At 45.5% G+C, this 27,100-nt stretch overlaps 1 protein-coding gene across 2 annotated transcripts in view; it reads left to right on the top strand.

Annotated features, from left to right (window-relative positions):
* Positions 1 to 27,100, top strand: part of vps50 (VPS50 EARP/GARPII complex subunit) — a 231,718-nt gene that overhangs the window by 153,764 nt on the left and 50,854 nt on the right. For both annotated transcript variants that reach the window (XM_064979831.1, XM_064979830.1), the window contains one exon: positions 1,196 to 1,276. In XM_064979831.1, the coding sequence (XP_064835903.1) occupies positions 1,196 to 1,276 (81 nt within the window). The remainder of the gene's footprint in view (positions 1 to 1,195; positions 1,277 to 27,100) is intronic.

Raw genomic sequence — 27,100 nt, 5'->3', positions numbered from 1 at the left:
GGCCCCTACTCTGTCATTGTAATGTGGTTAGCTACCGACCCCTACTCTGTCATTGTAATGTGGTTAGCTACAGGCCCCTACTCTGTCAGTGTAGTGTGGTTAGCTACAGGCCCCTACTCTGTCATGGTAATGTGGTTAGCTCCCGGCCCCTACTCTGTCATGGTAATGTGGTTAGCTCCCGGGCCCTACTCTGTCATGGTAATGTGGTTAGCTACAGGCCCCTACTCTGTCATTCTAATGTGGTTAGCTACAGGCCCCTACTCTGTCATTGTAATGTGGTTAGCTACCGGCCCCTACTCTGTCATGGTAATGTGGTTAGCTACAGGCCCCTACTCTGTCATTGTAATGTGGTTAGCTACAGGCCCCTACTCTGTCATGGTAATGTGGTTAGCTCCCGGCCCCTACTCTGTCATGGTAATGTGGTTAGCTCCCGGGCCCTACTCTGTCATGGTAATGTGGTTAGCTCCCGGCCCCTTCTCTGTCATGATAATGTGGTGAGAGTAGCAGCAGGCCACTGCTCTGTCATGGTAATGTGGTTAGCTACCGGCCCCTACTCTGTCATGGTAATGTGGTTAGCTACAGGCCCCTACTCTGTCATGGTAATGTGGTTAGCTACCGGCCCCTACTCTGTCATGGTAATGTGGTTAGCTACAGGCCCCTACTCTGTCATGGTAATGTGGTTAGCTACCGGCCCCTACTCTGTCATGGTAATGTGGTTAGCTACAGGCCCCTACTCTGTCATGGTAATGTGGTTAGCTACCGGCCCCTACTCTGTCATGGTAATGTGGTTAGCTACCGGCCCCTACTCTGTCATGGTAATGTGGTTAGCTACAGGCCCCTACTCTGTCATGGTAATGTGGTTAGCTACCGGCCCCTACTCTGTCATTTTAATGTGAGATGGCGGAGTAATCCACAAATCTCCCAAACTGACAAGAACCATATCTCTTTCTCTCTCTTTTTCTCACTCTTTCTCTTTCAGACCTCTTGCCTAAATGTTGCTTCAGTGAAAAATTCTACAATCTGTGTCCAGTAATGAGACTCCCAATGCTGTACTCATAGTACCCAATGCAGTGTAGATCCCCTGGTGGGCCCCCTCCTGTGATTCTATCCCTATGATTAGTTTGTGGTTAGATTGCAGTGTAGACAGGATGGTGCGTGTGTGTTAACCGTGTGTGTATGTGTGTCTGTTCTGCAGTATGAATCATCAGGTCCGGGTCTGATCAGCAGCCGACTGAGAACAACACTTAACAGAATCCAGGAGAGCCTCATCCAAATGGTAGGATAATAACTATTTCTCTCTCTTTCTCTCTCTGTTCCCTCTGCCTCGCCCCTCTGTTCCCTCTACCTCGCCCCCCTCCTCTCTCGTTCTCTCTCTACCTCACCCCCTCCTCTCTTTCTCTCTCTGTTCCCTCTGCCTCGCCCCTCTGTTCCCTCTACCTCGCCCCCCTCCTCTCTCGTTCTCTCTCTACCTCACCCCCTCCTCTCTTTCTCTCTCTCTTCTCTCTGCCTTGCCCCTCTTTTTCCTCTACCTCGCCCTGCCTCCTCTCTCTCTACCTTGCCCCCCTCCTCTCTATTTCTCTCTCTACCTTGCCCCCCTCCTCTCTATTTCTCTCTCTACCTCGCCCCCTCTCTCTTTCTCTCTCTACCTCGCCCCCTCTCTCTTTCTCTCTCTCTATCTCACCCCCTCCTCTCTCTTTCTCTCTCTCTACCTCACCCCTCCTCTCTCTTTCTCTACCTCACCCCCTCTCTCTGCCTGGCCCCTCTTTTTCCTCTACCTCGCCCCCCTTCCTCTCTCTAGCTCGCCCTGCCTCCTCTCTCTCTACCTTGCCCCCCCTCCTCTCGCTCTCCCTTGCCCCCCCTCCTCTCTCTCTCCCTTGCCCCCCCTCCTCTCTCTCTACCTTGCCCCCCACCTCTCTATTTCTCTCTCTACCTTGCCCCCTCCTCTCTATTTCTCTCTCTACCTCGCCCCCTCTCTTTCTCTCTCTCTACCTCGCCCCCTCTCTCTTTCTCTCTTTTTACCTCGCCCTCTTTCTCTCTCTACCTCGCTCCCCTCTCTCTTTATCTCTTTTTACCTCACCCTCTTTCTCTCTCTACCTCACCCCCCCTCTCTCTTTCTCTCTCTACCTCACCCCCTCCTCTCTCTTTCTCTCTCTCTGCCTCACCCCCCCCTCTCTCTTTTTCTCTCTCTGCCTCACCCCCTCCTCTCTCTTTTTCTCTCTCTGCCTCACCCCCTCCTCTCTCTTTTTCTCTCTCTGCCTCACCCCCTCCTCTCTCTTTCTCTCTCTCTACCTCACCCCCTCCTCTCTCTTGCTCTCTCTCTACCTCACCCCCTCCTCTTTCTTTCTCTCTCTCTACCTCACCCCCTCCTCTCTCTCTCTCGACCTCACCCCCTCCTCTCTCTTTCTCTCTCTCGACCTCACCCCCTCCTCTCTCTTTCGCTCTCTCTACCTCACACCCTCTCTTCTCTTTTTCTCTCTCTGCCTCGCCCCCCTTCCTCTCTCTCTAGTTCGCCCTGCCTCCTCTCTCTCTACCTTGCCCCCTCCTCTCGCTCTCCCTTGCCCCCCTCCTCTCTCTCTCCCTTGCCCCCCTCCTCTCTCTCTCCCTTGCCCCCCCTCCTCTCTCTCTCCCTTGCCCCCCCCCTCCTCTCTCTCTCCCTGCCCCCCCCCCCTCTCTCTCTCCCTTGCCCCCCTCCTCTCGCTCTACCTTGCCCCCCCTCCTCTCTCTCTCCCTTGCCCCCCCCCTCCTCTCTCTCTCCCTTGCCCCCCTCCTCTCGCTCTACCTTGCCCCCCCTCCTCTCTCTCTACCTTGCCCCCCCCCCTCTCTCTATCTCTCTCCACCTCTTCGCTCGCTTATTCTAGTGCACCTTTGGTTCTCTCTAACCCATCTTTTTACTCTCTAAATCTCTCCCTCCATTCTGGCCCTGCCTGTGTGTGTGGTCTAAGAAGAAATGGAGCAGGAGTGCTCGCTGCTCACCCCGTATGGCCTTGACCCTCATTAAACCCCCCCCCCTCACCACACACACACACACACACACATATTCTCCCTATCACGGCTTCCACGCCATGAGAGTGTGCTGTTTAGGTAAGTGATCTGATGAGTCTCCTGCTACAGGCCTCCCTTTTCTGTCTGTGCCTCCATATCCATATTGGCCTCAATTTCACATATAGTACAATGTAATCCAGCCTTCAATTCAACCTTTAACTGAACCATTTGTGTTGACTGCTTCCTCAGAAAAAATGAATTATGCTTTTCTCTTTATGCTGCTCATTGTATGTGATAGAAGGCATCTGAAAAAGAGGAAGTGACCAGAAGATTATCAACATAAACCAGACACTTTTCACACATTGCTTCTAACGACGAATGGAACTCAGTGGAGGCCATTTTAGTCTTTTATGTCATGGAGCTGTGTGTTTCTGTCTTTCCATATCTTCTTCTTCTCCCGTCGGAACACATCTTTGAAGCAGCTCACGGCTCTAAAGTAGCTCAGAGTTGTTCACTCAGTGTTTATCTCTCACTTTAAATAGATCCTCTGGTACTTTTGTATACTTTAGCCAGTAGTTCTTCAAGTAGCGCTCATTCGCCAAAAGTGGTACCCGAAAATGACGTTCTATGTCACATATGTGCACCACGTCATTGCTCTCTCTCTTTGTCACGCTACTGTGTGTGCATCTTGCTAGCTGTCACTCAAATGGTGAAGGGCTGAAGCTTGTTGGCTAGAAATCAAATTGCTTTGGGGCTGCCCCACGTGGGGGAAAATGTTGGGGAAAGGGCACCACACATTTACATTTGTACATTTTAGTCATTTAGCAGACGCTCTTATCCAGAACTACTTTCAGAAGCAATTAGGGTTAAGTGTCTTGCTCGAAGGTACATCGACAGATTTTTAATCTAGTCGGCTCAGGGATTTGAACCATCGACCTTACGGACCGATGCTCTTTTAACCACTAGGCTACCTGCCGCACAGCTTCCAGAAAACAGTCTCTTTCAAACTAGGGATTCCAAGGGTAATTAAGGTAAGACAGTATTTCTGCTCATAGATTATGCATGTATGAAATACACATTGACACTTCCATGCCCAAAGCAGGGGGTTTAAGAAAGACTTACTAGTCTCCAAAGTTCCGGAACATGTCTTATAAGAAGTCTGAGGAGAACCACTATGTCCTGAGGGGGGAACATTCTCAAAGGGACAGTCACTTTGTGACAGGTTGACAATGGTCACCAAAGTGTTATGGTGGAAGTTCGGTGTGTATATCAATCAGTCGATAGCTGTGAAAGGTCACGGGTGAGTTCCCAGGCTTCATTCGGTGCGAGTAAAGTCATACCGTATATTTAAAAAAAAAGAAGTCTCGACAGCTGTGATGGAAACGGTACAATTTTATAGATGCTGACAGATAATTTGTTCGCTCGACCTGGTGGGATGTTTTTGTGTAAAATGAATTATGCGGGAAATGGTGGTGGCCTTTTTTGCGCAAATATTGATATAATAACCATGAAATCAAAGTTAACTTGGTGGTGTGGTCCTCCCACTATGACTAAGTAAAGCATGCAGTTTATTAGGCTACAGATGAAATAAGTTATGATGAACTTCACAGGGTGGTGAAAGTGCACAGAGATGAGCTTGATGCTCCTTTCCAGTAATGTCAATATTATTCTGGTGACATGATGATCAATGTTTGGCTGCCATTTGACAAATGAAAAGTATCCCACTCTTATCCATAATAATCTAGTAAAATAGTCTACCTGTAGTAAAATAGTCTACCTGTAGTAAAATCAGAAATAAAATAGTCTACCTGTAGTGAAATAGTCTACCTGTAGTGAAATAGTCTACCTGTAGTAAAATAGTCTACCTGTAGTAAAATCAGAAATAAAATAGTCTACCTGTAGTGAAATAGTCTACCTGTAGTGAAATAGTCTACCTGTAGTGAAATAGTCTACCTGTAGTAAAATCAGAAATAAAATAGTCTACCTGTAGTAAAATAGTCTACCTGTAGTAAAATCAGAAATGAATTAGTCTACCTGTAGTGAAATAGTCTACCTGTAGTAAAATAGTCTGCCTGAAGTGAAATAGTCTGCCTGTAGTAAAATCAGTAATAAAATAGTCTACCTGTAGTGAAATAGTCTACCTGTAGTGAAATGGTCTGCCTGTAGTAAAATACTCTACCTGTAGTGAAATGGTCTGCCTGTAGTAAAATCAGTAGTGAAATATTCTACCTGTAGTGAAATAGTCTGCCTGTAGTAAAATACTCTACCTGTAGTGAAATGGTCTGCCTGTAGTAAAATCAGTAGTGAAATACTCTACCTGTAGTGAAATGGTCTGCCTGTAGTAAAATCAGTAATAAAATAGTCTACCTGTAGTAAAATCAGTAATAAAATAGTCTACCTGTAGTAAAATAGTCTACCTGTAGTAAAATCAGAATTAAAAGTCTACCTGTAGTAAAATCAGAAATAAAATAGTCTACCTGTAATAAAATCAGAAATAAAATAGTCTACCTGTCGTGAAAGTCTACCCGTAGTGAAACAGTCTACCTGTAGTAAAATCAGAAATAAAATAGTCGACCTGTAGTAAAATAGTCTACCTGTAGTAAAATCAGTAGTGAAATAGTCTACCTGTAGTAAAATCAGAAATAAAATAGTCGACCTGTAGTAAAATAGTCTACCTGTAGTAAAATCAGTAGTGAAATAGTCTACCTGTAGTGAAATAGTCTGCCTGTCGTGAAATAGTCTGCCTGTAGTGAAATAGTCTGCCTGTCGTGAAATAGTCTGCCTGTCGTGAAATAGTCTGCCTGTCGTGAAATAGTCTACCTGTTGTGAAATAGTCTGCCTGTCGTGAAATAGTCTACCTATAGTAAAATCAGTAGTGAAATAGTCTACCTGTCGTGAAATAGTCTACCTGTCGTGAAATAGTCTACCTGTCGTGAAATAGTCTACCTGTCGTGAAATAGTCTACCTGTCGTGAAATAGTGTACCTGTAGTGAAATAGTTTACCTATAGTAAAATCAGTAGTGAAATAGTTTACCTGTAGTAAAATAGTCTACCTGTAGTGAAATCAGTAGTATAATAGTCTACTTGTAGTGAAATAGTCTACTTGTATTAAAATCAGTAGTGAAATATTCTACCTGTAGTGAAATGGTCTCCCTGTCGTGAAATAGTTTAGTAGTAAAATAGTTTAGTAGTAAAATAGTCTACCTGTAGTGAAATAGTCTACCAGTAGTGAAATAGTCTACCATTAGTGAAATAGTCTACCAGTAGTGAAATATTCTACCAGTAGTGAAATAGTCTACCAGTTTTGAAACCAGTAGTGAAATATTCTACCAGTAGTGAAATAGTCTACCAGTAGTGAAATCAGTAGTGAAATATTCTACCTGTAGTGAAATATTCTACCTGTAGTGAAATAGTCTACCAGTAGTGAAATCAGTAGTGAAATATTCTACCTGTAGTGAAATATTCTACCTGTAGTGAAATAGTCTACCAGTAGTGAAATCAGTAGTGAAATATTCTACCTGTAGTAAAATATTCTACCAGTAGTGAAATATTCTACCAGTAGTAAAACAGTCTCACTGCTGGTAGACTGTTTTACTACTGGTAGACTGTTTTACTACTGGTAGACTGTTTTACTACTGGTAGAATATTTCTCTACAGGTAGACTACTAAACGGGTAGACTACTAAACGGGTAGACTACTAAACGGGTAGACTACTAAACGGGTAGACTACTAAACGGGTAGACTGTTTCACTACGGGTAGACTGTTTCACTACGGGTAGACTGTTTTACTACTGGTCTACCCGTTTAGTAGTCTACCAGTAGTAAAACGGTCTACCAGTAGTAAAACGGTCTACCAGTAGTAAAACGGTCTACCAGTAGTAAAACGGTCTACCAGTAGTAAAACGGTCTACCCGTAGTGAAATCAGTAGTATAATAGTCTACTTGTAGTGAAATAGTCACCCCGTCATGAAATAGTCTACCTGTAGTGAAATAGTTTAGTAGTAAAATAGTCTACCCATCGTGAAATAGTCTACCCGTCGTGAAATAGTCTACCCGTAGTGAAATCAGTAGTATAATAGTCTACTTGTATTGAAATAGTCTACCCGTAGTAAAATAGTCTACCCGTAGTAAAATAGTCTACCTGTCGTAAAATAGTCTACCTGTCGTAAAATAGTCTACCTGTAGTGCAATAGTTTAGTTGTGAAACAGTCTACCCGTAGTGAAATAGTCTACCAGTAGTGAAATCAGTAGTGAAACAGTCTACCCGTAGTGAAATAGTCTACCAGTAGTGAAATCAGTAGTGAAACAGTCTACCCGTAGTGAAACAGTCTACCCGTAGTGAAACAGTCTACCCGTAGTGAAACAGTCTACCCGTAGTGAAACAGTCTACCCGTAGTGAAACAGTCTACCCGTAGTGAAACAGTCTACCCGTTTAGTAGTCTACCCGTAGGGAAACAGTCTACCTGTAGTGAAATATTCTACCCGTAGTGAAATATTCTACCCGTAGTGAAACGGTCTACCCGTAGTGAAACGGTCTACCCGTAGTGAAATCAGTAGTATAATAGTCTACTTGTATTGAAATATTCTACCCGTCGTGAAATAGTCTACCCGTCGTGAAATAGTCTACCCGTAGTAAAATCAGTAGTGAAATAGTCTACCAGTAGTGAAATCAGTAGTGAAATATTCTACCTGTGGTGAAATAGTCTACCAGTAGTGAAATCAGTAGTATAATAGTCTACTTGTAGTGAAATAGTCTACCCGTCGTGAAATAGTCTACCCGTCGTGAAATAGTCTACCCGTCGTGAAATAGTCTACCCGTAGTAAAATAGGTAGTGAAATCGTCGACCAGTAGTGAAATAGTCTACAAGTAGTGAAATCAGCAGTGAAATATTCTACCTGTAGTGAAATAGTCTACCAGTAGTGAAATAGTCTACCAGTAGTGAAATAGTCTACCAGTAGTGAAATCAGTCTACCCGTAGTGAAATCAGTCTACCCGTAGTGAAACAGTCTACCCGTAGTGAAATAGTTTAGTAGTGAAATCAGTAGTATAATAGTCTACTTGTATTGAAATAGTCTACCCGTAGTGAAATAGTCTACCCGTAGTGAAATAGTGTACCCGTAGTGAAATCAGTAGTATAATAGTCTACTTGTATTGAAATAGTCTACCCGTAGTGAAATAGTCTACCAGTAGTGAAATCACTAGTGAAACAGTCTACCCGTAGTGAAACAGTCTACCCGTAGTGAAATAGTTTAGTAGTGAAATCAGTAGTATAATAGTCTACTTGTATTGAAATAGTCTACCCGTAGTGAAATGGTCTACCCGTAGTGAAATAGTCTACCCGTAGTGAAATAGTCTACCCGTAGTGAAATAGTCTACCCGTAGTGAAATAGTCTACCCGTAGTGAAATAGTCTACCCGTAGTGAAATAGTCTACCCGTTGTGAAAGTCTACCCGTAGTGAAATAGTCTACCCGTAGTAAAATCAGTAGTGAAACAGCCTACCTGTAGTAAAATAGTCTACCTGTAGTAAAATCAGTACTGAAATAGTCTACCTGTAGTGAAATGGTCTCCCTGTCGTGAAATAGTTTAGTAGTAAAATAGTTTAGTAGTAAAATAGTCTACCTTTAGTGAAATAGTCTACCAGTTGTAAAATCAGTAGTGAAATAGTCTACCCGTAGTGAAATAGTCTACCCGTGGTGAAATAGTCTACCCGTAGTGAAATCAGTAGTATATTAGTCTACCTGTAGTGAAATAGTCTACCTGTCGGAAAATAGTCAATCTGTAGTGAAAAAAATTATTAGTGAAATAGTCTACCCGTAGTGAAATAGTCTACCAGTAGTGAAATAGGCTACCAGTAGTGAAATCAGTCTACCCGTAGTGAAACAGTCTACCCGTAGTGAAATAGTTTAGTAGTGAAATCAGTAGTATAATAGTCTACTTGTATTGAAATAGTCTACCCGTAGTGAAATAGTCTACCAGTAGTGAAATCACTAGTGAAACAGTCTACCCGTAGTGAAACAGTCTACCCATAGTGAAATAGTTTAGTAGTGAAATCAGTAGTATAATAGTCTACTTGTAGTGAAATAGTCTACCCGTAGTGAAATAGTCTACCCGTTGTGAAATAGTCTACCCGTTGTGAAATAGTCTACCCGTAGTGAAATAGTCTACCCGTTGTGAAAGTCTACCCGTAGTGAAATAGTCTACCCGTTTAGTAGTCTACCCGTTTAGTAGTCTACCCGTTTAGTAGTCTACCCGTTTAGTAGTCTACCCGTTTAGTAGTCTACCCGTTTAGTAGTCTACCCGTTTAGTAGTCTACCCGTAGTGAAATATTCTACCCGTAGTGAAATATTCTACCCGTAGTGAAATATTCTACCCGTAGTGAAATATTCTACCCGTAGTGAAACGGTCTACCAGTAGTAAAACGGTCTACCAGTAGTAAAACGGTCTACCAGTAGTAAAACGGTCTACCCGTAGTGAAAACGGTCTACCCGTAGTGAAATCAGTAGTATAATAGTCTACTTGTAGTGAAATAGTCTACCCGTAGTAAAATAGTCTACCCGTAGTAAAATAGTCTACCCGTAGTAAAATAGTCTACCCGTAGTAAAATAGTCTACCCGTAGTGAAATAGTCTACCCGTAGTGAAATAGTCTACCCGTAGTGAAATAGTCTACCCGTAGTGAAAGTCTACCCGTAGGGAAATAGTCTACCTGTAGTGAAATAGTCTTCCAGTAGTGAAATAGTCTACCAGTAGTGAAATCAGTAGTGAAATATTCTACCTGTAGTGAAATAGTCTACCAGTAGTGAAATCAGTAGTGAAATATTCTACCTGTAGTAAATGTCTACCAGTAGTGAAATAGTCTACATGTAGTGGAATAGTCTACCCGTAGTAAAATAGTCTACCAGTAGTGAAATCAGCAGTGAAATAGTCTACCAGTAGTGAAATAGTCTACCAGTAGTGAAATAGTCTACCCGTAGTGAAATAGTCTACCTGTAGTGAAACTGTCTACCCGTTTAGTAGTCTACCCATTTAGTAGTCTACCCGTTTAGTAGTCTACCCGTAGTGAAACGGTCTACCCGTAGTGAAATCAGTAGTATAATAGTCTACCCGTAGTGAAATAGTCTACCCGTCGTGAAATAGTCTACCCGTCGTGAAATAGTCTACCCGTCGTGAAATAGTCTACCCGTAGTGAAATAGTCTACCCGTAGTAAAATCAGTAGTGAAATAGTCTACCCGTCGTGAAATAGACTACCCGTCGTGAAATAGTCTACCCCTAGTGAAATAGTCTACCCGTAGTGAAATAGTCTACCCGTAGTAAAATCAGTAGTGAAATAGTCTACCTGTAGTGAAATCAGCAGTGAAATAGTCTACCTGTAGTGAAATAGTCTACCAGTAGTGAAAGTCTACCAGTAGTGAAATAGTCTACCAGTAGTGAAATAGTCTTCCAGTAGTGAAATAGTCTATCAGTAGTGAAATCAGCAGTGAAATATTCTACCCGTAGTGAAACAGTCTACCCGTAGTGAAACGGTCTACCCGTTGTGAAATCAGTAGTATAGTAGTCTACTTGTATTGAAATAGTCTACCCGTCGTGAAATAGTCTACCCGTCGTGAAATAGTCTACCCGTCGTGAAATAGTCTACCCGTCGTGAAATAGTCTACCAGTAGTGAAATCAGTAGTGAAATAGTCTGCCCAGTAGTGAAACAGTCTACCTGTCGTGAAAGTCTACCTGTCGTGAAAGTCTACCTGTAGTGAAATAGTCTACCTGTAGTGAAACAGTCTACCTGTAGTGAAACAGTCTAGCAGTAGTAAAACAGTCTACCAGTAGTAAAACAGTCTACCAGTAGTAAAACAGTCTACCAGTAGTAAAACAGTCTAGCTGTAGTAAAACAGTCTACCAGTAGTCTACCCGTAGTGAAATAGTGTACCCGTAGTGAAATCAGTAGTATAATAGTCTACTTGTAGTGAAATAGTCTACCTGTCAGAAAATAGTCTCCCCTTCGTGAAATAGTCTACCAGTAGTGAAATCAGTAGTGAAACAGTCTGCCCGTAGTGAAACAGTCTGCCCGTAGTGAAACAGTCTGCCCGTAGTGAAACAGTCTGCCCGTAGTGAAACAGTCTGCCCGTAGTGAAACAGTCTGCCCAGTAGTCTACCCGTAGTGAAACAGTCTACCCGTAGTGAAATCAGTAGTATAATAGTCTACTTGTAGTGAAATAGTCTACCTGTCAGAAAATAGTCTCCCCTTCGTGAAATAGTCTACCAGTAGTGAAATCAGTTGTGAAATATTCTACCTGTAGTGAAATAGTGTACCAGTAGTGAAATCAGTAGTGAAACAGTCTGCCCGTAGTGAAACAGTCTGCCCGTAGTGAAACAGTCTGCCCGTAGTGAAACAGTCTGCCCGTAGTGAAACAGTCTGCCCAGTAGTCTACCCGTAGTGAAACAGTCTACCCGTAGTGAAATCAGTAGTATAATAGTCTACTTGTAGTGAAATAGTCTACCTGTCAGAAAATAGTCTCCCCTTCGTGAAATAGTCTACCAGTAGTGAAATCAGTTGTGAAATATTCTACCTGTAGTGAAATAGTGTACCAGTAGTGAAATCAGTAGTGAAACAGTCTGCCCGTAGTGAAACAGTCTGCCCGTAGTGAAACAGTCTGCCCGTAGTGAAACAGTCTGCCCGTAGTGAAACAGCCTACCAGTAGTGAAATCAGTAGTGAAACAGTCTAGCTGTAGTAAAACAGTCTACCAGTAGTCTACCTGTAGTGAAACAGTCTACCTGTCGTGAAACAGTCTACCTGTCGTGAAATCAGTAGTGAAACAGTCTACCAGTAGTAAAACAGTCTACCAGTAGTAAAACAGTCTACCAGTAGTAAAACAGTCTACCAGTAGTAAAACAGTCTAGCTGTAGTAAAACAGTCTACCAGTAGTCTACCTGTTGTGAAACAGTCTACCAGTAGTGAAATCAGTAGTGAAACAGTCTACCTGTAGTACAACAGTCTACCTGTAGTACAACAGTCTACCTGTAGTAAAACAGTCTAGCTGTAGTAAAACAGTCTACCAGTAGTCTACCAGTAGTGAAACAGTCTACCAGTAGTGAAACAGTCTATGAGTAGTGAAACAGTCTACCCGTAGTGAAATCAGTAGTATAATAGTGTAATATTTGGCCTTTCTAGGGAGTTTTTCCTAACCACCGTGCTTCTACACCTGCATTGCTTGCTGTTTGGGGTTTTATGCTGTTTTTCTGTACAGCACTTTGAGATATCAGCTGATGTACGAAGGGCTATATAGATTAATTTGATTTGATTTGAATAGTCTACTTGTAGTGAAATAGTCTACCTGTCAGAAAATTGTCTCCCCGTCGTGAAATAGTCTACCAGTAGTGAAATCAGTAGTGAAACAGTCTGCCCGTAGTGAAACAGCCTGCCCGTAGTGAAACAGTCTGCCCGTAGTGAAACAGTCTGCCCGTAGTGAAACGGACTGCCCGTAGTGAAACAGTCTGCCCGTAGTGAAACAGTCTGCCCGTAGTGAAACAGCCTGCCCGTAGTGAAACAGCCTGCCCGTAGTGAAACAGTCTGCCCGTAGTGAAACAGTCTGCCCGTAGTGAAACGGACTGCCCGTAGTGAAACGGTCTGCCCGTAGTGAAACAGTCTGCCCGTAGTGAAACAGTCTGCCCGTAGTGAAACAGCCTGCCCGTAGTGAAACAGTCTGCCCGTAGTGAAACAGTCTGCCCGTAGTGAAACAGTCTGCCCGTAGTGAAACAGCCTGCCCGTAGTGAAACAGTCTGCCCGTAGTGAAACAGTCTGCCCGTAGTGAAACGGACTGCCCGTAGTGAAACGGTCTGCCCGTAGTGAAACGGTCTGCCCGTAGTGAAACAGTCTGCCCGTAGTGAAACAGCCTGCCTGTAGTGTATCAGCGAGCTTTTGGCTATAGAGCGCAGGTGCCAAAACCAGAGGAGGCACATTTGCTATTTTACGCAACAGTTTTTGTGACCAAACTATCAGTAGAGTTGAAAATGCGATGGAAGCACATTGAACTTGACATTTCTTGAGCTGAACGTACTTGTTGTGTGCACTACGTCATCACGCACAGATTTGTATCCGCAACAAGTCCGTTGGTGGAAACATTCAAATATTTTCAATATTTGGATATTGGAATATTCACTTAAACCTTGTCACCACTTGGATGGAAACCTTGCTGTTGACACTGTGGGTGAGATAAGGTGATCAGAAAGGAAAGGAAATGCAAGTAAATGCTATTGAATTGTCATTATATTAATCTGTTGTAGCTGATTAGTTTACCAGCCCTGAAGCAAGTCTTGTTGCTGTTAGCAGATGAAAACTGTCCGCCCTGAAAAACGTATGTGAGAAGACATGTTTTGGCACACACAGACATGGTCCAGTACATCCCTGTTCTCTGGTTGCAGTGGGGAGGAGGGTTCTCTCTGTCAGGGCTGTTAGATTGGACATGGAACACCGAGAGGAACAGACAGATGGGTGATAGGGGCTGTGAAAACCGCATCAGGGCACAAACACATGTCAGATCAGGGGAGGGGGGAGAGAGACCGGGTGGGAGATCCGCTCTTCTCGGGAGACCAAAGTGGTGTGAGGCCGTTTACACAGATAGAGCATAATTATATCACTTTGTGTCCAACCAGAGAGACTGGATATAATGACGAGATGCTTGAGTCTCAGCCCTAACAATGGGATTCATTGTCCACAGAGCAGAACAGCGGGCTGCCAAGCTCCCATCTATTCTTCTCTTTTGGGTTGGTGGATACATTGCGTTATTTGAATAATACATGTAAAAAATATTCAATGAATGGGTGTTGACATCCAACCGCCTGTATTCAATGGAGAATGAGATGCTATGCCTAGCCTCATGAATATGCATAGACCGTCTCAAATTTCTAAACTTCAATTAGATCAAATAAGCCTCACGTATCAAAATAGAAAATAATTTTTATCTTGACTAAATTCGACACTATACTTGCCCCCCATACAAAAACTCTTCACTTGCTTAATAATGAATGATCTGCTTAGCGTGGGCAGATTTTGGGCTGTGTAAACCCTCTCGCTTCGCCTCTTCCTCTGGTTGATGCTTGACTGCCGTTTGACAACCCAGTCCACTTGATTAAAACATCTTCGCTTCAGCGGGCGACAGAAACACAGAGTTCTCTGGTCTCTCTATCGACTCATTCTATTTCCATTCTCTCCAATACAACTCCTTTTTTCTTACTTTCAAAAATATTGGAAAAGGCTTTTAGTCTTTTGCCGGAAATCTAACGTTATTTTAGTTTAAGTCAATTAATCATTGATTGCTTTAGATATGCCCTGCTTTATTTCCCCAAAAGTTCTCTCTCTCTCTCTCTCCCCCTGTCTCTCCCCCTGTCTCTCCCCCCCTGTCCGTCTGTCTGTCTCTGTCTCTCTCCCATGTCTCTCTCTCTCTCTCTCTCTCTCTCTCTCTCTCTCTCTCTCTCTCTCTCTCCCTGTCTCTCTCTCTCTCTCTCTCTCTCTCCCCCTGTCTCTCTGTCTCTCTCCCATGTCTCTCTCTCTCTCCCATGTCTCTCTCTCCCATGTCTCTCTCTCTCTCTCCCATGTCTCTCTCTCCCATGTCTCTCTCCCATGTCTCTCTCTCTCTCTCCCATGTCTCTCTCTCTCTCTCTCTCTCTCTCCCATGTCTCTCTCTCTCTCCCGTGTCACTCTCTCCCATGTCTCTCTCTCCCATGTCTCTCTCTCTCTCTCTCTCTCTCTCTCATGTCTCTCTCTATCTCTCCCCCGTCTCTCTCGCTCTCTCTCTCCCCCCTGTCTCTCTCTCTCCCCCCTGTCTCTCTCTCTCCCCCCCGTCTCTCTCTCTCCCCCTCTCTCCCCCATGGCTTTCTCTCTCCCCCCATGGCTTTCTCTCTCCCCCCATGGCTTTCTCTCTCCCCCATGGCTTTCTCTCTCCCCCATGGCTTTCTCTCCCCCCATGGCTTTTCTCTCCCCCCATGGCTCTCTCTCCCCCCATGGCTCCATCTCTCCCCCCATGGCTCTCTCTCTCCCCCATGGCTCTCTCTCTCCCCCCATGTCTCTCTCTCTCCCCATTGCTCTCCATCTCTCTCTCTCCCCCCATTGCTCTCTCTCTCTCTCCCCCCGGCTCTCTCTCTCTCTCCCCCTGTCTCTCTCTCTCTCACCCCTGTCTCTCTCTCTCCCCCCGTCTCTCTCTCTCTCCCCCCCTCTCTCTCTCTCTCTCTCCCCCGTCTCTCTCTCTCTCCCCCGTCTCTCTCTCTCTCTCCCCATGTCTCTCTCTCTCTCTCCCGTGTCTCTCTCTCCCCCTGTCTCTCTCTCCCCCGCCTCTCTCTCTCCCCCTGTCTCTCTCTCTCTCTCCCCCTGTCTCTCTCTCTTTCTCCCCCTGTCTCTCTCTCTCCCCCTGTCTCTCTCTCTCTCCCCCTGTCTCTCTCTCTCTCCCCCTGTCTCTCTCTCTCTCCCCCTGTCTCTCTCTCTCTCTCCCCCTGTCTCTCTCTCTCTCCCCCTGTCTCTCTCTCTCCCCTGTCTCTCTCTCTCCCCCTGTCTCTCTCTCTCTCCCCTGTCTCTCTCTCTCCCCTGTCTCTCTCTCTCCCCCTGTCTCTCTCTCTCCCCCTGTCTCTCTCTCCCCCTGTCTCTCTCTCTCTGTCTCTCTCTCTCTCCCCTGTCTCTCTCTCTCCCCCTGTCTCTCTCTCTCCCTGTCTCTCTCTCTCTCCCCCTGTCTCTCTCTCTCCCCCATGGCTCTCTCTCCCCCATGGCTCTCTCTCTCTCCCCCATGGCTCTCTCTCTCCCCCATGGCTCTCTCTCCCCCATGGCTCTCTCTCTCCCCCCATGGCTCTCTCTCTCTCTCCCCATGGCTCTCTCTCTCCCCATGGCTCTCTCTCTCCCCCATGGCTCTCTCTCTCTCCCCCCATGGCTCTCTCTCTCTCTCCCCCATGGCTCTCTCTCTCCCCCATGGCTCTCTCTCTCTCTCCCCCATGGCTCTCTCTCTCTCCCCCTGGCTCTCTCTCTCTCCCCCTGGCTCTCTCTCTCTCCCCCTGGCTCTCTCTCTCCCCCCTGGCTCTCTCTCTCCCCCTGTCTCTCTCTCTCCCCCTGTCTCTCTCTCTCCCCCTGTCTCTCTCTCTCCCCCGTCTCTCTCTCTCTCCCCCTGTCTCTCTCTCCCCCTGTCTCTCTCTCTCTCTCCCCCTGTCTCTCTCTCCCCCTGTCTCTCTCTCTCTCTCCCCCTGTCTCTCTCTCTCTCCCCCTGTCTCTCTCTCTCTCCCCCGTCTCTCTCCCCCCGTCTCTCTCTCTCCCCCGTCTCTCTCTCCCCCCGTCTCTCTCTCCCCCGTCTCTCTCTCTCTCTCCCCCGTCTCTCTCTCTCTCTCCCCCGTCTCTCACTCTCTCCCCCGTCTCTCTCACTCTCTCCCCCCCGTCTCTCACTCTCTCCCCCGTCTCTCACTCTCTCCCCCGTCTCTCTCTCTCCCCCGTCTCTCTCTCTCTCCCCCGTCTCTCTCTCTCTCTCCCCCTGTCTCTCTCTCTCTCCCCCCTCTCTCTCTCTCTCCCCCTGTCTCTCTCTCTCCCCCTGTCTCTCTCTCTCTCTCTCCCCCTGTCTCTCTCTCTCTCCCCCTGTCTCTCTCTCTCCCCCGTCTCTCTCTCTCCCCCGTCTCTCTCTCTACCCCCCGTCTCTCTCTCTCCCCCCTCTCTCTCTCTCCCCCTTCTCTCTCTCTCTGCCCCCCTCTCTCTCCCCCTTCTCTCTCTCTCTGCCCCCCCTCTCTCTCTCTCCCTGTCTCTCTCTCTCCCCCTGTCTCTCTCTCTCCCCCTGTCTCTCTCTCTCCCCCTGTCTCTCTCTCTCTGCCCCCTCTCTCTCTCTCTCTCTCTCCCCCTGTCTCTCTCTCTCCCTGCCCCCTCTCTCTCTCCTTGTCTCTCTCCCCCTGTCTCTCTCTCTCCCTGCCCCCCTCTCTCTCCTTGTCTCTCTCTCTCCCCCTGTCTCTCTCTCTCCCCCTGTCTCTCTCTCTTCCCCTGTCTCTCTCTCTCCCACCTGTCTCTCTCTCTCCCCCTGTCTCTCTCTCTCTCCCCTGTCTCTCTCTCTCCCCCCTGTCTCTCTCTCTCCCCCTGTCTCTCTCTCTCCCCCCTGTGTCTCTCTCTCTCTCCCCCCCTTCTCTCTCTCTGCCCCCCTCTCTCTCTCCCCTGTCTCTCTCTCTCCCCCTGTCTCTCTCTCTCCCTGCCCCCTCTCTCTCTCCTTGTCTCTCTCTCTCCCCCTGTCTCTCTCTCTTCCCCTGTCTCTCTCTCTCCCCCTGTCTCTCTCTCTCCCCCTGTCTCTCTCTCCCCCTGTCTCTCTCTCTCCCCCTGTCTCTCTCTCTCTCCCCCTGTCTCTCTCTCTCCCCCCTGTCTCTCTCTCTCCCCCATCTCTCTCTCTCCCCCGTCTCTCTCTCTCCCCCTGTCTCTCTCTCCCCCATCTCTCTCTCTCCCTGCCCCGTCTCTCTCTCTCTCCCCCTGTCTCTCTCTCTCTCCCCCTGTCTCTCTCTCTCTCCCCCTGTCTCTCTCTCTCTCCCCCTGTCTCTCTCTCTCCCCCTGTCTCTCTCTCTCCCCCTGTCTCTCTCTCTCTCCCCTGTCTCTCTCTCTCCCCCTGTCTCTCTCTCTCCCCCTGTCTCTCTCTCTCCTCCCCCTGTCTCTCTCTCTCTCTCCCCCTGTCTCTCTCTCTCTCTCCCCCTGTCTCTCTCTCTCTCTCTCTCTCCCTCCCTGTCTCTCTCTCCCTCCCTGTCTCTCTCTCTCCCTCCCCTGTCTCTCTCTCTCTCCCCTGTCTCTCTCCCCCTGTCTCTCTCTCTCCCCCTGTCTCTCTCTCTCCCCCTGTCTCTCTCTCCCCTGTCTCTCTCTCTCCCTCCCCTGTCTCTCTCTCTCCCTCCCCTGTCTCTCTCTCTCTCCCCTGTCTCTCTCTCTCTCCCCTGTCTCTCTCTCTCCCCCTGTCTCTCTCTCTCCCTCCCCTGTCTCTCTCTCTCCCTCCCCTGTCTCTCTCTCTCCCTCCCCTGTCTCTCTCTCGCCCTCCCTGTCTCTCTCTCGCCCTCCCTGTCTCTCTCTCTCCCTCCCCTGTCTCTCTCTCTCTCCCTCCCCTGTCTCTCTCTCTCCCTCCCCTGTCTCTCTCTCTCCCTCCCCTGTCTCTCTCTCTCCCCCTGTCTCTCTCTCCCCCCTGTCTCTCTCTCCCCCTGTCTCTCTCTCCCCTGTCTCTCTCTCCCCCTTGTCTCTCTCTCCCCCTGTCTCTCTCTCCCCCTGTCTCTCTCTCTCCCCCTGTCTCTCTCTCTCTCCCCCTGTCTCTCTCTCTCTCCCCCCTGTCTCTCTCTCTCTCTCCCCCCTGTCTCTCTCTCTCTCCCCCTGTCTCTCTCTCTCTCCCCCCTGTCTCTCTCTCTCTCCCCCTGTCTCTCTCTCTCTCCCCCTTGTCTCTCTTTCTCTCTCTCCTTGTCTCTCTCTGTCTCTCTCGCTCTCTCTCCCCTTCTCTACTTTAATCCTTTTATTAATCTACTAATAACGTTTGCATGTGTACTGTGTACCAGCTCTGTGATAATTAAGAATCAAGGTCAGGGTTTGCATAAGCAGTGTGCATTAATTTACAGTGATAGTATTTAGACTTTATTACCATTAATTTACAATCTCCCCTGGCATAATTACAAAAAGTGACATTGAGATTTATAAAACACACACACACACACACACACACACACACACACACACACACACACACAAATGGATAAACACACGTGCGCACACACGTAGAGGGGGAGACCTCATTTGTAAACGCATTATAAAGTTAATTACACGTCACATTTCAATTTGCAGAGAAATCCTTGTGGTTTAACTCTCATTTGCTGCCTTGACATGATTTTATTTAAAAATCCCTTCTCTCATAATGACTTTGATGCCAATATGAATGGCAGTCAGCCCGTTGGGACCCATCTCAATCTCCATGTCTAAAACACCAGACTGGCTGCTCTCCCACCAGCCTCTCAGGAGAACGAAGTCTGCCCCCTCAGTTTCTCTCCTTCTCTCCCATTTCATCACTTCTTTCTAAACCACCTTTTGCAAAACTCTTAATGCTCTGTACATACACTAGGCTCTAGAGAAGTTTTTCCCCAGACTCAAGACTAAGACTAAGCTTTTTAGTACGGGAGTCGGCTTAATCTGGGTCCAGAAACCTGGCCCGAGGCCTTCCTACCATACCTCCATCCCCTCTATCCCTCCCTCCCTCCTCCTTGTTCTACACAGCTTTTCCAATGCCATGACTCCCTGGTAAAACAATGGTCAAATTTCCAAACTGCCAGTCTGAGCACCAGGCCACAAATTCAACTATGCTGTTCCACTGACACTTTATGGAGCTCAATTTGATTGACCCCAGTCCCCAGCCACTCATTACGCCTTCCAGCAAGGCCCCCCCCCCCTGTTTGTCTCTCTGTCTGTCTCTCTCTCTCTCGTGTCTCTCGAGTCTGTCTCACAGCGATTATCCCTCTGTGGTGATGCTGTCCAGCTCCTTAACCAACCTACTGAGCTGACTTTGGACACACTTTATGTGTGCTGCCGACAGAGTAAACAGCAGCCGTGTGTGTTGTGCCGCAAATTGTGAAAGGTTTGTTAACCACCATATCAGGTGATTGAATCAGCCACTTCAAACATACGCCTTTTTATGCCTTTACCAGGGTTAGATTTTTGGGGGGCGTTTTCCCAGACACAGATTAGTCCTGGATTAGGTTTAGCACATAAAGGTTTGAAGGTTAGGCTGCTACCTGTCAGCTCAGCACCAGGGTTGAATCAACAGGGAGGGGGGTGGTATTGATATTCAGTGTTGGTGAATGGGGGCTCTGGGGCTGGTTGGAGGTTGTGGCGGTGACAGGAATCAGGTCTATCCAAGGTTATTTCTCCTCCTTAGAGACCTGGAGAGACATCCCTATGGGCCCCAGGAATGTGGCAGCCAATGGCGTGCTGAGCTCTCCAAATCCCAGCTCGCTCACGGGTGTACGAGCACGCACAAACACACAGACCGCAGAACATGCATAAACTCGAAGACACATGCGCACACACAGACACACACTCACACATTTTTCGATTCTCATCTCACTCACACATCTCTTTCCTTCGTCTGACAGCTCGGTGGTTAACTTAAGCATGTGGTGGGGTTGCGCTTCGCCACGCTGAGGCTTGGCACCGCCAGCTTCACGGCCCGGCACGGACCCTCTCGGGGGGCACAGATTAACGGTCTCACCACGCCTCCTCAGTGCTGAGTTACTGCACTAGAGACTACATTTGCCTACCGCCTGCTGTCCCCTGGCTTTCAGTTTGAATATGGCCGGCCAGGGGGTAGTCTCAGTGTATGGTGATTATGAGGTTTGATGTGGAGTTCATTTAGCTGCCGTCACGCTGACAATGGACCCCAGGTCAGAGGTGCTAACTGTAGGAGCGCTGAGAAGGAGGATTTGATTTCTAGTGCTGTCGTCGTAACAGTAATTTATGGAGGAGAAGGGTTTTGTTATGGTGGAAGTAAGTAGAATTGTTTGTGGTTGTAGAAATAGTAAGGATATAACAGGTTGCATTGAAATAGATGAGCCAGTCTGCATTGTACACACACACACACTGTCCGTCTAAATGATGAGTTGAGAGTTTTGCTAGTTTGTCATACATATTGATAGCCATTCACTAGGTCATAGAGTACAGACAGCCCTGATACAGGGCAGCTAGTCCTCTAGGACCCGTGACTCAACACCTCTGAGAGACTTGTCCTAAAGTTAACCCAGAGTTCTGTTGAATGACTCACTGCTACAGTTGTGGTGAGAAGCTGATTTGCATTTCAGTGATTTAAATGCTTTGTTCTTTCCCCCTATCCTCCTCATTAAAATAACAGCGTATTCCGTTCTCTTTTTTAAAATCCAGCTGATTTAAATTCTCCCTCTCCAACAGAGCAGCAAATAGGCTCTGGCTCTGTGGGATTCCTGGAAGGTTCATCAGGCAGAATGGAATCTGGGTATAAACAGTGAGACGATATCACCCTAAAGGGTAAGCAGATCCATCCTCCGCTTTCAGAGGAGGAACTGCCAGTGATGAAGGTGGACTGTGTCTCAGAGAGTAAATGACAGCTCTAATTAATTTTGACATTCATCTAGTGATAAGTGAATTTATGATATTACCAGCAGATGAAGGAACTGGTGGCGAGATACACTTGACATTAATTGCCAAGCTACCGGGCGTCCCCACACATTTTTTTAATTCTCCACGGGCGGAATACAGAGGAGAATAGTTTCAGGGCCTCTAAGAGGGTTTCAGAGACGTTAAAAGATCACATTTCTTCCTCATACTAAACGTCCTTTGTCAAAAAGAGTGATTAGGTAATTATGAAGCCCTAAATGTTGTTTAGTTTTTGTTGTGGAGTGGAAGAAGAGTCTACTTCTTACACTCCAAGGCTTTCTGGGAAACTTTTTTTTACCAAGGCCTGAGACTGTTTCCTCAATTAGTTTCAACAAACAAGTTGAGTAGTTTGTTTTTCCCCCCCTCAGTTCCCTTTTAGTGTTCGTACTGTAGCCCCATAGCATGTGGTGAAACTGAGACTCCATTTTTCTTTCTTTTGGTTTGGCGTTCCACCTGGCTCAGTGATGGGTCCACTGCAGCGTGAGTAGTGAGGAGAGTAGTGCAGACGTCCCTCCCCTATCCCCAGGTGTGGGCCAAGGGCCGTGGCATGAGCCAGGGATGGCCGGCCGCTCCAATGCTCCAGCCGTTCCAGCAACAAGCATGATCTGTCAGATAGCCTTCAAACGGCTCGCCCCAATAATTCTTCAGGCAGCACCTCAAATCAACTGTTCACAAAACAAATCATGACACCTCCACTCAGACGGAGCCCAAAAATAATAGTAGTTTTCTTCAGCAGGGTTGGCCAGCCTGATTCAGCAAGCACTTCAAAAGAACTCCGCCCAGCACCGAGCCAAGGCCAAAACTCCGGGCCTGTTCTGCAGACCGTCGGTTGAATTGCGGCGGTGTAAATATAGATGATTAAATGATGCCACATGAGCCTTCCCAAGGCCAATTATCATTGTCAGTGGGTGGGTCTGAGTCAGTGTGTGTTTCCGCACGTGCTGCGGTCGGATTTACAAAACAAAATGAGGGGGAATGTTAGCTTTATACAAGCTACACCACAGGTATGTGTTGTCAAAGTCTGGGTAGTGCCTATAGCAATACCAACCTAAATGGATTGTCAGAATGAAAGCCAACATAGATAAGCAGTGAACAGACTGTGGAGACCTCCTGGTACTGTAGATCTGGAATGATGTTTGAGACTTGAAATCAAGCAAAGCCCTGCTAGTCCATCTGAAGTAGGCAGTATACCGTAGAGAAGGTTCAGAGGTTGCAAAACTGTGGGCCTCTGCGGTGGTCCCCCCCCCTTCCAAAAAAATAAAAAATACACACTACTGGCCAAAAGTAATGATGGACTGTCATTTCTCTTTGCTTATTTCTCTTGCCATATTATGGACTTGGTATTTTACCAAATAGGGCTATCTTCTGTATACCATCCCTACCTTGTCACAACACAACTGATTGGCTCAAACGCATTAAGAGGGAAAGAAATTCCACAAATGAACTTTTAACAAGGCACACCTGTTAATTGAAATGCATTCCAGGTGACTACCTCACTTTATTTTACCTTTATTTAACCAGGCAAGTCAGTTAAGAACAAATTCTTATTTTCAATGACGGCCTGGGAACAATGGGTTAACTGCCTGTTCAGGGCAGAATGACAGATTTGTACCTTGTCAGCTCGGGGGTTTGAACTCGCAACCTTCCGGTTACTAGCCCAATGCTCTAACCGCTACCCTGTCGCCCCTCATGAAGCTGGTGGAGAGAATGCCAAGAGTGTGCAAAGCTGTCATCAAGGCAAAGGGTTGTTATATGAAGAATCTCAAATATAAAATATAGTTTTATTTAACACTTTTTTTGGTTACTACATGATTCCATAGTTTTGATGTCTTCACGATTATTCAACAATGTATAGAATAGGAAGGATGTGTGTTTGTGTGTAATTATTATTGTAATAATAAATTGAGGAACTCAGTCCGGCTTTTATCTTACTCTTGAACATTGTAGTAGTAGAATCCAGAAGAATGTGATTTTGAAATTCTGAAATTCGTCATCAGTTCCTCTTCATCGTGTCAGTCATTGCATACCTTAGAACAGGGTTTCCCAAACTCTGTCCTGTCCCCATTCTAAGGGTCTGTGTACTGTAGAGAAGGATCATTCTAAAGGTCTATGTACTGTGGAGAAGGATCATTCTAAAGGTCTGTGTACTGTATAGAAGGATCATTCTAAAGGTCTGTGTACTGTAGAGAAGGATCATTCTAAAGGTCTGTGTACTGTAGAGAAGGATCATTCTAAAGGTCTGTGTACTGTAGAGAAGGATCATTCTAAAGGTCTGTGTACTGTAGAGAAGGATCATTCTAAAGGTCTGTGTACTGTAGAGAAGGATCATTCTAAAGGTCTGTGTACTGTGGAGAAGGATCATTCTAAAGGTCTGTGTACTGTAGAGAAGGATCATTCTAAAGGTCTGTGTACTGTAGAGAAGGATCATTCTAAAGGTCTGTGTACTGTAGAGAAGGATCATTCTAAAGGTTTGTGTACTGTAGAGAAGGATCATTCTAAAGGTCTGTGTACTGTAGAAAAGGATCATTCTAAAGGTCTGTGTACTGTATAGAAGGATCATTCTAAAGGTCTGTGTACTGTGGAGAAGGATCATTCTAAAGGTCTGTGTACTGTGGAGAAGGATCATTCTAAAGGTCTGTGTACTGTAGAAAAGGATCATTCTAAAGGTCTGTGTACTGTATAGAAGGATCATTCTAAAGGTCTGTGTACTGTAGAGAAGGATCATTCTATAGGTCTGTGTACTGTAGAAAAGGATCATTCTAAAGGTCTGTGTACTGTAGAGAAGGATCATTCTAAAGGTCTGTGTACTGTAGAGAAGGATCATTCTAAAGGTCTGTGTACTGTAGAGAAGGATCATTCTAAAGGTCTGTGTACTGTAGAGAAGGATCATTCTAAAGGTCTGTGTACTGTGGAGAAGGATCATTCTAAAGGTCTGTGTACTGTAGAGAAGGATCATTCTAAAGGTCTGTGTACTGTAGAGAAGGATCATTCTAAAGGTCTGTGTACTGTAGAGAAGGATCATTCTAAAGGTCTGTACTGTAGAGAAGGATCATTCTAAAGGTCTGTGTACTGTAGAGAAGGATCATTCTAAAGGTTTGTGTACTGTAGAGAAGGATCATTCTAAAGGTCTGTGTACTGTAGAAGAGGATCATTCTAAAGGTCTGTGTACTGTATAGAAGGATCATTCTAAAGGTCTGTGTACTGTAGAGAAGGATCATTCTAAAGGTCTGTGTACTGTATAGAAGGATCATTCTAAAGGTCTGTGTACTGTAGAGAAGGATCATTCTAAAGGTCTGTGTACTGTAGAGAAGGATCATTCTAAAGGTTTGTGTACTGTAGAGAAGGATCATTCTAAAGGTCTGTGTACTGTAGAAGAGGATCATTCTAAAGGTCTGTGTACTGTATAGAAGGATCATTCTAAAGGTCTGTGTACTGTATAGAAGGATTATTCTAAAGGTCTGTGTACTGTAGAGAAGGATCATTCTAAAGGTCTATGTACTGTGGAGAAGGATCATTCTAAAGGTCTGTGTACTGTATAGAAGGATCATTCTAAAGGTCTGTGTACTGTAGAGAAGGATCATTCTAAAGGTCTGTGTACTGTAGAGAAGGATCATTCTAAAGGTCTGTGTACTGTAGAGAAGGATCATTCTAAAGGTCTGTGTACTGTAGAGAAGGATCATTCTAAAGGTCTGTGTACTGTAGAGAAGGATCATTCTAAAGGTCTGTGTACTGTGGAGAAGGATCATTCTAAAGGTCTGTGTACTGTAGAGAAGGATCATTCTAAAGGTCTGTGTACTGTAGAGAAGGATCATTCTAAAGGTGTGTGTACTGTAGAGAAGGATCATTCTAAAGGTCTGTGTACTGTAGAAAAGGATCATTCTAAAGGTCTGTGTACTGTATAGAAGGATCATTCTAAAGGTCTGTGTACTGTGGAGAATGATCATACTAAAGGTCTGTGTACTGTGGAGAAGGATCATTCTAAAGGTCTGTGTACTGTAGAAAAGGATCATTCTAAAGGTTTGTGTACTGTAGAGAAGGATCATTCTAAAGGTCTGTGTACTGTAGAAAAGGATCATTCTAAAGGTCTGTGTACTGTATAGAAGGATCATTCTAAAGGTCTGTGTACTGTGGAGAAGGATCATTCTAAAGGTCTGTGTACTGTGGAGAAGGATCATTCTAAAGGTCTGTGTACTGTAGAAAAGGATCATTCTAAAGGTCTGTGTACTGTATAGAAGGATCATTCTAAAGGTCTGTGTACTGTAGAGAAGGATCATTCTATAGGTCTGTGTACTGTAGAAAAGGATCATTCTAAAGGTCTGTGTACTGTAGAGAAGGATCATTCTAAAGGTCTGTACTGTAGAGAAGGATCATTCTAAAGGTCTGTGTACTGTATAGAAGGATCATTCTAAAGGTCTGTGTACTGTAGAGAAGGATCATTCTAAAGGTCTGTGTACTGTAGAGAAGGATCATTCTAAAGGTTTGTGTACTGTAGAGAAGGATCATTCTAAAGGTCTGTGTACTGTAGAAGAGGATCATTCTAAAGGTCTGTGTACTGTATAGAAGGATCATTCTAAAGGTCTGTGTACTGTATAGAAGGATTATTCTAAAGGTCTGTGTACTGTAGAGAAGGATCATTCTAAGGGTCTGTGTACTGTATAGAAGGATCATTCTAAAGGTTTGTGTACTGTAGAGAAGGATCATTCTAAGGGTCTGTGTACTGTGGAGAAGGATCATTCATAGGGTTTTTGTAGATGGATGTATGGAGAGGGACATACAGTAGCATGCTCCATATAAACATGTTTTTATCCTTCAATATGACTCCAATAAAATTGTATTTGTTGCTTAATCGTGAAATACTTGCTTACGAGCTCTTCTCCACGATGCAGAGTTAAAAAATAGTCCGAAAAATAGAAAGTCAAATGGTAACATGTGGAATAAAATACACAATAATGGTGCTACAGTATATACAGGGAGTACCAGTATCAGATCAATGTGCAGAGGTACGAGGTACTTGAGGTAGATATGTACATAAAGGCAGAGTAAAGTGACAAGGCATCAGGATAGATAATAATAAGGTATTTGAGGTAGATATGTACATAAAGGCAGGGTAAAGTGACTGCACCAGGATAGATAATAATAAGGTATTTGAGGTAGATACAGTGCCTTGCGAAAGTATTCGGCCCCCTTGAACTTTGCGACCTTTTGCCACATTTCAGGCTTCAAACATAAAGATATAAAACTGTATTTTTTGTGAAGAATCAACAACAAGTGGGACACAATCATGAAGTGGAACGACATTTATTGGATATTTCAAACTTTTTTAACAAATCAAAAACTGAAAAATTGGGCGTGCAAAATTATTCAGCCCCTTTACTTTCAGTGCAGCAAACTCTCTCCAGAAGTTCAGTGAGGATCTCTGAATGATCCAATGTTGACCTAAATGAGTAATGATGATAAATACAATCCACCTGTGTGTAATCAAGTCTATATAAATGCACCTGCACTGTGAACAAGGAACACACCAGGCAGGTCCGAGATACTGTTGTGAAGAAGTTTAAAGCCGGATTTGAATACAAAAAGATTTCCCAAGCTTTAAACATCCCAAGGAGCACTGTGCAAGCGATAATATTGAAATGGAAGGAGTATCAGACCACTGCAAATCTACCAAGACCTGGCCGTCCCTCTGAAATTTCAGCTCATACAAGGAGAAGACTGATCAGAGATGCAGCCAAGAGGCCCATGATCACTCTGGATGAACTGCAGAGATCTACAGCTGAGGTGGGAGACTCTGTCCATAGGACAACAATCAGTCGTATATTGCACAAATCTGGCCTTTATGGAAGAGTGGCAAGAAGAAAGCCATTTCTTAAAGATATCCATAAAATGTGTTGTTTAAAATTTGCCACAAGCCACCTGGGAGACACACAAAACATGTGGAAGAAGGTGCTCTGGTCAGATGAAACCAAAATTGAACTTTTTGGCAAC

This window comes from Oncorhynchus masou, chromosome 12 (genome assembly GCF_036934945.1).
Source record: "Oncorhynchus masou masou isolate Uvic2021 chromosome 12, UVic_Omas_1.1, whole genome shotgun sequence".
Classification (NCBI taxonomy): Eukaryota; Metazoa; Chordata; class Actinopteri; order Salmoniformes; family Salmonidae; genus Oncorhynchus; species Oncorhynchus masou.
Note: the sequence above shows the minus strand (reverse complement) of the source record. Positions and strands in the feature narration are given on the sequence as shown.